Source organism: Ammodytes marinus, assembly GCF_949987685.1.
Source record: "Ammodytes marinus genome assembly, chromosome: 14".
Lineage (NCBI taxonomy): Eukaryota > Metazoa > Chordata > Actinopteri > Uranoscopiformes > Ammodytidae > Ammodytes > Ammodytes marinus.
Genome location: NC_137218.1, coordinates 5,771,840 through 5,786,144, shown reverse-complemented (window position 1 = coordinate 5,786,144; position 14,305 = coordinate 5,771,840). Strand labels below are relative to the sequence as shown.

The window sequence follows — 14,305 nt, the reverse complement described above, 5'->3', positions numbered from 1 at the left end:
ATGGAAATGCTATATGTAAAGCAGAATTACCTCAGCAATGTTCTATAGAGTACAGTACTTCCCAACAGTGTTAATACCATGACATCACAAGATAAAAATACATCTGGTCCCTACCTACAGTACATAAAGTATGTAAAGTGGTAGCCTACTCATGTGTGAAAGGTGGAGAATCCCTAAGAGTACATCAGTTGTGCATTCCCTTTAAGGCAACAATGTTAATCATTTGCATTGCTTATATTATTTATTCATTAGCTGACATTCAAGCTTTTTTCTAAGTTAACATGTGGGCTACCTGCATTGTCTTTTGCGACATCAGATCACACAAAAAATAAAGGATTCAAATAATATATATATGAATGTTTGAGGTCAAAAATCAGGAGACAAACATTAGAAAAGTACATTCAGTTTATTCTCATATCATTAAGAGCGGTTTCTTCACTAACATTCTTAAATCCTGTGCGTGCTGATTGTAATTATCGTGAACACACACTGTGTTTAAGGACGTAGTCAGACATTTTGGAAAATAGGTTTATTTGCTTTCTAGCCCAGAGTTAGATGAGAAGATTGACGCCATTTTGAAGTATAAAAAATAAAGTTAGAGCAAAGGTAAAGTTAGCTTAGCTTAGCATAAAGACTGAAAACAGTGGGAATTGCTAGCCTGATTCTATAGGAAACAAAATTGTAATCTGCCTAACAACACAAATTTACACCATAGGAAGATTTTTGTTTAGCATTGGAGAACCAGGCTAGCTTTTTTCTGCATGCTCCCAGCTTTTGTACTAAGCTACAGTAAGCTAATCTTTGTAACTTCATATTTGATGTACAGTTGTATCAGTGGCATCAATCTTCTTACAGTATCTTCCTCTTAGCAAGTAAGCAAAGCCATTTGAGTTTGACATTAAATAAAAAATATTACCATAATGTGTGTTGAACTACAGGAAACCAGCCAAACTCCTCACAAAACACCAAACATTATAAATACGCACATAGTGAAATATCGTTTTATGATATTGACTGAATATAAAAGGAGAAAAAATAAGGTAAAAAACTGGTGTGAAAACTGTGTGCAAAGGATTACATGTTTTTCTGTTACACAAATAATGTCTCACACTGTGTTTAAGTGTATACAAATTCATTTGGTACAAAAAATTGCTAAAAATGACATTACAAAAACACATCATAGGGATGAAGAATAATTACAAATCTGCTTCATTTGTGGTTAATTGTATAATAAAAAACACATTCAAATCATATGAAATTGTGGATCCCAGAGTTCAATACAGCGCTGGATTTCATATGTATTTCATTATTAAAAGCAAAACACAGTGTGTATATTGTACTTCTATCGGAGTATCACAGTTATTCAGTTCAGTGCTTTCAACTTCATCCTAAAAGGGAAAATCTTCATGTCAAATTGATTCAAAAAAATTGGAAGCACCACAGGCCTGGGATCAATATAGGAAATATACGGTTTGAAATGTCCATCTTAGTGTTTGTAGTAAAAATGTGAAAAATAATAATAATTTCTTAGTGTTTTCAGTCACAGAACAAGATAAAATCCAACAAACAACAACATTTAAAGTGCAAACTACATAAATGGGTAAAGTGGACGGCTTGGATTGCTTTATAAAAACATCTCACATGACATTTAACCTACGCACACTTCATATCATCAAACTTCATCATCCATGAATAGAGCATATTGTTGCATGACCTTTTGTAGTGTTATGTGTTCTTTATTTTTAGCTTAAAGGAAAATTCCACTCTCAGATACTTTTACACTATTGTGTACGTCACAGGGGAAAGCCACTGGACACTTTCATTCACTCATTTAACTTCAGAAAGCATAAAAAGCATATTGCCTAAATAACTTATTTGAAATTTTATGGCTTAATTTCAGTCTGTAGAAAATGGTAACACCGTTGAAATGTTTTAGTGTGGATTTGTTTTCCTTTTACAATCATTAAACTGAAGGTTAGCATGTGGCTTCATACCTTAAACAATCGGGAAACAATGCTGATTTAACCAGAAGTCTTTTTAGGCATGTCCAATAAATGCTGTCGGCAAGAAATCCAATAAAATAAACTTTTCCTTCAAATATAAGGAGAAATATTTCTCCACAAAAGTTGTGGTGTCAATAGATTGTCTATTGTATTCTCCTCATTTAGGAAACAGTATGGCAAAGGTTTTGTCAGCCATTGTCATCCCATCTAAGCTTCAAACAGGCTTCTTCCACTTCTTTTGACCGAAGTTTGGATGTGTTCACACTACAAAGATATTATAGTGGCAAACCCCAAATCAAGCCTTTTTCAATTGTCCCTTCAAAAGACTTTGGGTGACAACAGACACATCCATGTTTTTTCTAATGTCTTTGGTCAAATCTGCCTTAAAGGTGGAGTCAGCGATTCCGGAGAACTCTTGTCGACAAAACCACTTTGTCAAAATCCGTGAATATCTCCTCACTATCAGCTACCTGTCCATACTGTGTGTGCTGTAGAGTAATGTCCTTCTCGTCAACATGAATTGGAAAATACCCCAAACATATCATTTCCTTCATGGCGCTGCTTGCATGTGCAATTGTCCATTCACATTTACGCGCTAAAGCTCCGGCTGTTCTTTCGTTTCCTTGTGTGGCAACATCTGACCAACAGCCCCAGCACGACCATCACAAGTAACGCTGTCACGACAACAGCGATGATAGAGTTCTGTACAGTTGGTTTATGACACATTTCCTTGGTTACCTTCTTGATGTTCACCGGCTCCGAATAGTCATCGTGAATGCACGTTACGGTCTCGATATCGGGCACGATCACCCCCGAATGCTGTACCATGTTAAGGAAGTCCAGGTTACTACAGCAACGAAGAGGGTTGGAGCCCATGTAGATGGTTTTTAGTGAGTGTTCTAAAGCCAGAATGGTGCTAGTATCCAAGGTGACGAGGTTATTGTGTTGCAAGTTCAACGACTCAATGGACGATTCTTTGTTCCATATCGGTAGAGTGGTCAACTGGTTGGTGGATAGATCGATGTGCTTGAGGCTTCTTAAAGATGATAGGTCCAAGCTCAGATGGGATATGTTGTTTTCCCTTAAGAGAAGATGAACCAAGGAGTTCTCCAGACCATTGAAAGAGTCTTTTTCCATTTCTAAACCCGGATTCAGGGATAAATCCAGCAATTTCAAAGGGCTGTCTGCAAATGCATTCTTAGGCAATGTCCTCAGGTTGTTTTCGGAGAGGTTCAGCCGCTGTAAGTTGGGTATGGAAGAGAAGTAAACACAGTTGGGAGAGTCGTGGTGCTTTTGGTCCGAGGTGCAGATTTCCAGATTGTTCTGCTGCAGTTCGAGGTGTTTGATACTTGGAAACCTTTGGAATATGTGTTGATCCAAGATGGTGAGGTCGTTCCCTTGCAAGAAAAGCTCCTCAAGCGACGGTAAAGTGTTTTCCCCAAATGTCAAGCTCTGGAGCGAGTTATAGCTGAGATTTATGATCTTAACCGTCCGTAGAAGGTTTTTATTGGTGATAGAAAAGGAGTTGATACAGTTATTGCTCACGTTTAGGACCTCAAGTTTGCCCATGCAGTAGAAAAAGGATTCCGGAATGCTTTTCAGTTGGTTGTAACTCATATCCAAGTACCTGAGGCAACTGAAAAAAACTTCCGTCTCTTTCTCGGGATTTCCCGTGACGTTGATGGTCTGTAGTCGGTTTCGTGAAATGTCCAAATGTTCGAGTCTATTTTTCACGGGCAAAAGAGGGAAGTAATGCATTTTGTTTTCACTCAGATCCAGATGGACCAGTAGATACCTCTCCGTCGATTCTGAGCTGTGGAAAAGCTCAATGCTGTTCTTGCTGAGATTGAGCACTTTCAAATTGAACAGATTGAAGTCTGTGATACACGTGATGGAATTCTTAGACAAATCCAGTTCCGTCAAACTATCCAAATTGTCGAAAGCTCCGTCTTCAATCTCCAAAATGACGTTGTTGTGGAGGCTGATTTTTCTCAGGGACAAGGACCCGCTGAAAGTATTTTGTGCTATCTTGGTGATGCTGTTGCTGTCGAGAGAAACATTCGCCAGCGATGGGGAATCAGCCAAAAAGTAGTCGGACATTCCAGTGTACAGCCCGTTGCTGGAAAGATCAAGGGACTGCACAGCTGTGAGGGGCCCAATGTTGACTTTGGACTGAGCGAAAACATTCAGATGATTCCTGGACAGATCTAGGACTTTCAGATCGGTCATGTCTTTGAAGAGCCCCGGTTGGATGGAGTGGATTTTGTTGGAGTGAAGATTTAAATGATGGAAGCCTGTGAGGTAGGCCAGCGTTTCCATGGTGAGATTTTGCACCTGGTTACGAGAAAGGTCCAGCATTTGGATGCCTTGAGGGAGGTTGTGTGGGGCGCTTCGAAGGCTCAGGTCGCTGCAAAACACATCCATCTGGACCTACGAGACAAAAGACAAACACACGTCAATGAGCCCCATGAATTGGTTTCTGTCATACATTTTAAATACCTTTTAAAAGAGAGAAGGGGGGGGGGGGCTTGTGGTGTAGTGGTAAGAGCACCCCCTCCCCCCCCCAATACAGGCTCAGTCCTCAGAAGCAGAAGACCACAGGTAAGAATTCGGCTTGCGGTCGTTCTCTGCATGTCATTCCCCTCTCTGCCCCATTTCATCTCTGTCTCTGCAAACTTTCTCTTAATAAAGCAAAAATGCCACACAAAAAATCTTTAAATAAAAATGAACTGGAATCGGAAACATTGATTTGTCACTGCTTTAAGATATATAATTTCATCTAATTCACTCTAAATCTTTTTGTATGTGTTTCTGTGATTACTATAATGTGTTTTGTCCGTTGTGTCTGGGAATGTTTAACAGTTTCTCCTGCCTGTCTCAGCCAAGTCTCCGTTGAAAAAGTGATTCTTAATCTCAATGGGAGTCGGACCTAACCTGGTTAAATAAAGGTTAAATTAAAAAAATACACGTCTGATTATGTCTGTATTCTGTCAAATTGGACAAAATGTTTAAATAAAATGTGGGGGGTCGATGTATGAGTCACGCTGTTGGCAGCAACGGTATCCTCTGAGGGTTGAGATGGTGATTTGATCTAATAAGAAAAAAACGGTTTTACAAAAGCTCTTTCTCTTTCTCTTTTATTTAATTATTTCAAAAAGTTAACTGCTGCTATGTAAGTCAAGACACAGCAGGTAAATAGGTTAAACATTTAAACGTATATCATCATGAAACAATTATTATGATTATGGAAAGTTTAGTTGATGTAAGTTCTTTCAAATTTAGATTTTTGGTTCAGAGTATTGAAAAAATGTATGTTGAGATAATGGCCATTAAAGATAGTTGTATGGGAAATGTACAGACAAAAACAGACAAGGTTTAGTAAAATGAAAACCCTAAATGTTAATTTGGACCTTTAATTTATACTAATATGAAAGAAGACATGTTATGGAAGCCAAGTAGCAACATGAGTGAATTCAAAAAGATAACTATTTAATAAGTAATGATAAACAGCTCATTCTAAAGTTCTTCAACCAGGATTTTTCTATTCTTTGTCCTCACACTTTTCTAACCAACTTCAAATTTCGTCATATTCTCCCCCTTTCTCCTTTAATAGATTCAAATATTATAGTTATTAGGCGTAGATTATAATTGGAACCATATGGCCACATACCCCCCCACCCCTCTTGTCCAAAAACAGCTCATAAAACTGTCTCCTCCTCTGTTTTCTCTCTGAGACCAAAAAAACATTTAACTTCTTGACATTTTTGTGGTAAATCTTAAAGTGGCATTCCATGTTGCTTACAAGCCGGGCCGTAAACAAACACATTGAATTATTAGAGGGCGAAACATCTTGTATCTGTTATCAGGCACTGAGGAACGAACAGGGCATCATTTTTAAAGAAAGTATTCACATTAAAAACATGAGGCTTGCTGTGTGTTATCAGTGATATACTCACAGCATGTTTGGAGTGCATCTGCCTTACACTCCTACAAACGCTGAACTTAAGCCCTTATATAACATCTGATATGTGTTTGGTGGTTTACGTCATACTACATAGACATAGTAGTTATGTAATAAATGACTACTGCTAGTGTACTGACATGCTCATATGTACATAAACTGTAAAAAGGAAAAGTTAGGGGAAAAAAAGCATATTCAAGGCAGCTGTCTTGACTACTACAACTCTTAAGTTAAGGAAAACTGACTACATTTGAGCCAACTGATTATCTTTTTTTGAGATAACTTACTTCAACTTTTGAGTTCTACATACTATGAATTCCAAAAAGTTAAAGTTGTGCCAACTCATTATTTATTGTTACCAAAGCTTTTTAGACAGCGGTTTTTTAGTTTTTTTGTATGTAAAACTCAAAGTAGTTTTTACACATATGAAGCTTCATTTTCATTACATATGAATTATAAGATATCTCAACAAAAGGTATTTAGTTGACTTCATGTAGGCAGTTTCAGACACTCAGTTGCCTTGAAACTTCAAGTTGTCCTCACTTTTTCATTTGTAACAGGGTTGAAACCTTGAGGGATCCCTTCCTTGCATGACTCCACAGTGAGAGATGGGGCGTCACAGTCCACATATAACATCCCCTAAGTTCAGCCCGGAGGTAATATGTCTCCCAAAGTCTCATTTATCCTTCAAAGTTACAGTCTATCTCACCAGACATAATTCCACTCTGAGCTCCGGCAGAGGTTGAGGTAACACAAAGAGAGACTTTCAGACTAAAAATAGACTTAAACTGGTTTTATTTTTCATGCTTCAGTACATCTATTCATCCATTGTTATGACTGTTTTCCACCTGTAAAAAAACAACTGTCAAGTGTCAACCAATGAGCTGTCGTTACCTGCCATAGGTGAACCATGATTGGGACTTTTGTCTAATTTGCATAGATAATGATAATAATGACTTTCTAAATAAGTAATAAAATTAGTAAGACTTTTTCCATATGCTTACATCATTATTTTTGACTTCCTCAACTATTGAACTCAAAGAGACACTAGCCCATGCTGTCCTAAAGATCTTTCCTGGGGAATAATACCCAAGCAAAAACATTTATGATAACTTCCTTCTGCACTTAGGTTCAGGGGTAAATATTGTAATTCTTATTTATTTGACAGATGAAGTCAGTTTCTCCTCTGATTTAAGTCTTGTAGCAGTGTTGACCTTTCTTTGTGGCACCCCAGGGTGCAGTAGAACTAACTTTTGAAATGAGTGGACTAAAGGGGGCGTAAAGGTGCCAACCATTACCCCAATAAATCCTGAATTCAAGTCCAATTGGGGAACCTTTGTTTGTTATTACCATATTACTGTTTTGGGTGATTTTACACCTTTATTAAATAGTAATAATACAGAGATGAGAGGGAATTATAGAGAGTTATGGCGGATGACACATGACCATAATTTTGTCTGCAAACTGTTTTATGAACACCAAAGTGAGTGAGTGAGTGAGTGAGTGAGTGAGTGAGTGAGTGAGTGAGTGAGTGAGTGAGTGAGTGAGTGAGTGAGTGAGTGAGTGAGTGAGTGAGTGAGTGAGTGAGTGAGTGAGTGAGTGAGTGGAAAGTAGTAATCAACCCATAGCCACTTCACTAAAGCTCCTTTAAACATTTGTTGGGAAAAGTAATGTTACTCTTGAGGTATTCTGCAGAGGCGCGAGAAGCCAAAACTAAAACGTAAGTCAACAGAAACACCTAGTTAAATATGTCACAGTCGGATGTACGCACGCTAGACTAGACAAGTAGTGACCTCTGTAGCAGTGTGATAAAAAAAAAACACTTCCAGTTTTTTCTTCCAGAGAAGCAGAATAACGTTTCATTGTTCAAATATGTGTTTCTGACGGCGGGAGGCAAAAGTTCAAGAAGCTAGAACTAATAAACTAGATCTGCTCGGGTCAAAAGCTTTTAAAATAAACAACCGTCTGTGTGTGGAGATAATCTGAAAATAGCTCAAGCATCTCATGCATTAGTTGTCTCTTCTCTGTCGCCCTGGGCAACCTATACAAATAAACTACCAACAGAACACAACAGAAAAAAAAAAAAAAAACATATTCAGTGTCTATTTAACTGGGAATGTGTCTTTGGGAGATGCCATCAAACATGAGAAAGATATGAACTTTAAGATCTGTTTAAAGCTATAGTGTGTAACTTCTGTCGGGCCAAAAAGGAATTCGAATGAGTACTTACAACAACACTGTCTTCGCATTTACATGAGGGAAGCCTTCGTTTATGGTGCATGTTTTTTTTCTTAGCAGTAGCATCAACAACTGAAAAATTGCTTGGGCGCTTCTTGAGCTCCTGCACCAGTGTCGGGGGTCGAGTAAACGCTGCCATACTGAGAATTACAGAGAGAGTTTTGTGGAGCTGATAGGCCTAATCAACTTTGTGTCAACTCATTTGGCAATCGCTTGAATGTAACCAACATTCATTCATACGAAAAAGTTACGCACTATTGCTTTAAGTATAGTACTGGAGCCAATGCATTCAATAACATTACACCTCTCTGCATAAAACTTAAGAAAAATATATTTCTTTTTCCAATGTGAGTGTTAAACGAAAAAAGCTTTACTTACAACTTGGCACGGAGGGAGGTGGAGGGGGAGAGGTGCGGATGCCGCCACACAGCTGACCAATAGCGGGAAGAGCAGCTGTAGGGTCGCCATGGTCACTGCAAAGACAATCCAGATCTCAGAGTTACAAACACACTCACACAGGAAGCATGCTGTAGGTAGATATGAGTCCAAAAGGGAAGGAAGAGGGAAGTAGCCCTACCTACGTACAGCTTGTGACATGATGACCTATGACAGTGCTATTTAAACCCGCTGCGATACAGAAGGGGCTTTTTGGCTATGACATTTCTCTTTTACATGTTACTATAGGCTACACACTGTATTAGGCTGCAGAACTAGTACTGAAAGAGCATGAGTAAGCAAAACCAGTTTCCGTGAGTTCTGAGTAAATGTGATCCATATTTTTTTTTGCACTGTAGGCTATTGTGTTTTTTTTTTAAACAGAAAAGATATATTGTTTTGTTTGTGTCAGCGCCCGACAGTGAGTGACTCATCATTTCTCTAGACACTAGTTCAGTCTGTGAATCGTTATTCTGCGGAAACTTGCTTTCCTGATACAGTAGGTTCCCCTGAACAAAACAAAACAGCGTAGCAAACCTCACTACACAGCAGGCTAGACAATGTGGGAGTAATTAACCAGTAATGGTAAGTACCCTTCCTTTGGGGACGATAAGGGACGTGGAAATTTAGGTGAAACAAAATAGTCAGGTTTTTCAAATTAGAAAATGATGTAGATCTAAAAACGCACGTACTGTTCCTTTTTTAAGAGTTACATTTGACAAAAGTTTGGTTTAGTTCATGTGAGATCTTCCCTCGACCTCAATGTAAAATCTACGCAGAAACACATGTTAGCTTTTAGAAGAGTAAATTCAATTCTGCTTGCACTTACTTTAAGAGTGTAAATGCCAACTTTAAGAGTGGTTCTAGAGAAAATGCCAACCGTAAGCGTGTGTAGCTGCATCAAATACAGACTTATCAATCATTTAGTGCCACTGAAAAGCATCTGGCATTGTTGGCAGGCGGCAAAAAGAAAATTTGAAACTCATTTCTAATCAAAATAAGAACATTCAGAAATCAATCATACACTATGTTCCAATGAATCTGCTACTTGACGGATTTTTCTTAATGACTTGGAAAGTTCAAAAAACACCCAGTTAATCACACAACTAAGTTACATAACACGTTTACACAGTGACAATCTGATAATAGATTGTGGTTGTTAATCAGCAGCCCAAAAGTCCAACACTATTTCTCTTTATCTTAAGCAAAACGTATAGACAGCCAAGTCATTTTCCTTTTTATACTTTTATGAAAGATTGAACTTTTTACTTTACAAAACTACATTTATCTGACAGCTATAGTTACTGGTTATTTTTTAACATTAAGATATTACAAAAAATTAAAAAAAAAAAAAATAGCATACAATCGACTTGTAAAGTAAAACGCATTGTTAAATATTCCAGTGGATTCCAACCTGTTTCCCTGTGTGTGTCTAGCCGTGGCTCCTTGACACGTTTCAGATGTCTATGAGTTTTTTTGCAGATTCACCAAAGACACATTTCCCGTCTGAACTTCTCACATGGTTTCATTTAAATAATGTCTGAGGCCCGGAGAAGTTAATATATCCAAATTCACAAAAAAAAGTTGATGAATGATTTTCTGTTTTTTTCATCACGCATTGCATGACCATCGCAGGACCGCTCAGATTTCCTCTTGTGACCCTATGAGCGAGACCTGAACCCTAGTTTGGGTACCACTACACTAAACTCAACTGTATATGAAGTGGTTTAAACTATAGCTCCACCTCCAAACATCAGTCTCATAATGTTATTCATCATAATGTATCAGTCACGCTGGACACTTTTACTTTAGAAAGAGTACTTTTACTTTTGATACTTGAAGAACATTTTGCTAAAACAATTATGTTTACTCTGAGTCTTTACTTTAGCTGCATTTTTAAATAGAAAAACTGAAATATAAGTATTTCAGTATTCAAGCCCTTTTATTTTTTCGGTATCACGATACTCGGATACATTTAATAAAACATTTTTACACAAAGTGAATTATTCAGAATTTTCATCTTGTTTTTTTTATTATTATTATTTGTTTTCAGGCAGGTTAATGTGTATATATGTGGTATCTTAATCTTTTAAATAACTAAAAATGCTAATAATGCAAAGGTTTTACCTGAGTATGAACCTTATATATAAAATGATAAATCCTCTCTGCAAACTGCTATTTTATCTGTAAATTTCAAGCCCTTTTATTTTGGTGGTATCCCAATACACAGACTATTGCTTGTTTGCATATGTTTTTTAGTTTTTGTTGCAGTTTTTTACACTAGTGGAAGAAGTATTTTGACTCTTTACTTAAGTAAAAGTAGTAATAACACAGATGTTATGAACAGTTTTTACCCTTTCAATATAAAACCCTGTCTGCAAACGACTACCTGAAAATACTTCTCCACCTTTATTGGTAGAGAAAGATGTTTTAAGTTACCTTAATGGTACTGTTACTTAAGTAAAGATCTAAGTACATCTTACACCACTTCAAATTGTCATGCATGCACAAATACTCAAACAAGCAACATCTGCTCCCACAGTCCAGTCCAAGTCTCCCCACTATTCCACACAAAAAAAACAGACAACAACAGACTTATTTTAACAAAGTTGAACATTTACCTCACTTTCAGTTGATGACTAATCTTGACAGAGCCTTGACCATGTTGAATTTCACATCCTCAACGCACACACACACTCCCACACACACACACTCACACACACACACACTCAGGGATCGATAGTAACCGCAAGCAAAACACCGCAAGCCAGAAACCTCTAGTCCTCTCAGCTGACAACCATTCACATTCGCACGGCTGCTGCGGCTGCCGTCCAGCCATCACATCCTGTGAGAATATCCTCGTCCCCCCTCCCACCCAACTCAGGGAAATGCCTTATAAGGGGGGTTGGGACAGTCCAGTTAGTATGCTCTACTTCAAGGAGACACAACTCTCTCTCTCTCTCTCTCTCTCTCTCTCCCCCCTAACTCCTAAAAAGAAAAAAAAATGCATATCTTAATCCATCTCAAAGATTTCTTGAGAAATGTTTTGGATTGTTCTCTCACGCTAATCAACATCTGGAATTCGAGGCATTTTAATGTTTGACCACAAAGTTGAAGGTTCAAGTTTATTTCACCTTCATTTCTTAAAACAACCTTTTATGGGTAATTTAATGGGTGGATTCTTCATATTTGTCCGCCCCTGGAGATATTGAAAATGTCAGCAGCAGTTATTGGAAAAGTGTGTGTGTGTGTGTGTGTGTGTGTGTGTGTGTGTGTGTGTGTGTGTGTGTGTGTGTGTGTGTGTGTGTGTGTGTGTGTGTGTGTGTGTGTGTGTGTGTGTGTGTGTGTGTGTGTGTGTGTTTGTGTGTGTGTGTCCGCCCATCCGAAAAGTGTGGGTGTGTGTTGAAAAATCACACATCCTTATCCAACACTGTGGGAGTATCAAGCCTGATTTGTCATGTGGCAAAAAAAAAAAATCTGGTTCGCCATACTGTAAACAAACTACACTTACAATAGTGAGTAAGAGCAGTTCACACATACACATGAATAACTTCAAATGACTGTTCTACTGTCTGTATGTCTGGAAGTAGCCGGGAAAGTGAACAAGTCAAACTTTTCTCCTGCCCAGGAGCTCTTGAGCAAGGCACTGAAGGCATTCTGGCAGTATAATCTGCTACAGGCTTCTTTGGTATTCTACTTAAAGTGAAATATTTGTATAAAAATCTTATTTCCTAAAAGTTTAAATGCGTATAGTTGGAGAGTTTTATCAACCCATTCGGTCTCCACAGAGCCCTTTGTGGAAATATTTTTGAATCTTTAGATGCAAGATGTTTCAATCTAACTTTGTTGCAGTATCTCTGACTGAAAAAAGTAGCAATTAAACTGAACCAAAGAGTAAAGTTGCGGCCTGTAAGTTGAACTACGTAGAGCTGCAGAGCTGGGTGAGAACATCTCTCAGTGTAAGTATTCATTTGAACCATTGTTTATATACAAACAATGATTAGTGCAGCTCAAAAGAATCAAAAGTAAAACTGCTGTTGTTTTAAAAGATACTTAAACTTCCATGCAGAAGAATAGTCAACAAAATACCAAAAGTAAAAGTACTCCTTCTACAAATATTAGTATTATCGATGTGTTCAAAGCCTTATACAGCCAACTTTAACCTTGACTTTATAAGCATTAAGATGATTGTGTGGTTAGGATGAAAGTTGATGTCAAAGCCAGTACGTGACTAACTCACTCGACATTGTTGCAGTTTCAGATCTTAACTTTGATGTTTTACATTTGAAGTTAAGAAAGGAAATAAAATGCTCCTTGGCTCATGTTTCAAAAGATGCATCTCCGTTACATTGTAATGTGATATAAGCCATAGTAAAAAGATAGGAAGAGTAAGTGAGGCCTGAGTTGAGATTGTTAGGTAAAAAGAAGTACATATGTTTTAATTTTTTAGACCTATTTATCTGACCTCATCACACTTTATAACACCATCCCACACTCTTCCATCCCAAATGGCTGGCTTCCTAAAAACTCCTTTGGTTAACAAACAGTCTGCAGGCAACAGAGTTTTGTCTCATTGTGCCCCACATTTATGGAACAGATACCCAGCCATGGTTAGGGAGGGTGGACAGCTGTTGAGATTTAAAATCTAGGTTAAAACCCCAATGCTTTCTGGCTTATGCTCAACCGTAAATCGTCTTTATTTGTTTTTATGCATTTAGACTGCACTGTTTTTTTTTTAACTATATTGTTGCACTTTTACTGTATTGAAATGGTTGCACACTTCAACAACTAATTGGGATTGTGAAGCCTATTGGGTCATGTTTTGAGATTTTGGGCCAAACAAATAAACTTGACTTGAATTGGCATCATTTAGAAAAGTTAGTAGGTCAAATAATACAAAGTAGGGCCTACAATATTTATTAAAGTACGCAAAAATTGTCTCTCTCTGGATTGTACAAAATATTACAGGGCTTCCGTAAATGTACATTGTCACTTCCTACAAGTGCTGATACATGTAGATAAGGTAAAAATAATAAATAAATAAATACATTAAAGTTTAGTAGATGATGTCTTACCTTGTCTCTTGCTGCAGTGTCTCGTTCATATGCAGGTTTCATGTTCACCATCCTCTCATCCTTTATGTTTTATCAGTGGTGTCATGTGTTCATACACACACACACACACACACGCGCGCGCGCGCACACACACACACACACACACACCATGATACACACACACACACACACACAGCTTTATATTAGGCTACTACTAAAGCATATCACATGATGCACACCTTGGGGGATTGTCCCGGGATTCCCGCACTTTTTGTTTCCCTTTCCGTGTAGCAAGGCATCAACATCAAAGATGTTGTGTGTGTGTGTTTGTTTTGGATTTTTCTAAATCCCCCCCATAAGCTATTAGTTTCCTGGAGCAGGGACAGTTAGATGAGTTATTATGAGGATGTTATTCCAACACTTTTATAAGCGATTGGATGACTAGGCAGCAGGAGGTGACTTGCATATAAATACAAGTGACTGATGAATTCTGTTAGATCAACTCTGCCCCCTGCTGCTCAACCTCAGACATTTCAGCATTTATAGTATTTGTTCCCTGTCATTTGCCTCTGAAACTGAAAGAGAAATTGAGAGTCCTCCTCCTCCTTTAAGGT

General features: G+C 37.9%; 1 protein-coding gene across 2 annotated transcripts; it reads right to left on the bottom strand.

Annotated features, from left to right (window-relative positions):
• Positions 1-391: 391 nt before the first annotated feature.
• Positions 392-13,782, bottom strand: lrrc32 (leucine rich repeat containing 32). Of its 2 annotated transcripts, none has more exons than XM_080040546.1 (3): positions 13,713-13,782; positions 8,581-8,675; positions 392-4,433 (listed from the first exon to the last, which is right to left on the bottom strand). In XM_080040546.1, exons 2-3 carry the CDS (start codon positions 8,668-8,670, stop codon positions 2,592-2,594), a joined length of 1,932 nt encoding a protein of 643 aa, XP_079896672.1. In that variant the 5' UTR covers positions 8,671-8,675; positions 13,713-13,782; the 3' UTR covers positions 392-2,591. The 2 variants fall into 2 exon arrangements, with proteins under 2 accessions (XP_079896672.1, XP_079896671.1); XM_080040545.1 differs by lacking the exon at positions 13,713-13,782 and adding an exon at positions 11,259-11,471.
• Positions 13,783-14,305: the final 523 nt, after the last annotated feature.

Coding starts and splice junctions, on each gene's coding strand:
- lrrc32 (XM_080040546.1), bottom strand. CDS start 8,670: ATGGCGACCCTACAGCTGCTCTTCCCGCTATTGGTCAGCTGTGTGGCG. Junction 4,434..8,580: donor ACCTCCCTCCGTGCCAAGTT/GTAAGTAAAGCT, acceptor TTTGTCTCGTAG/GTCCAGATGGATGTGTTTTG.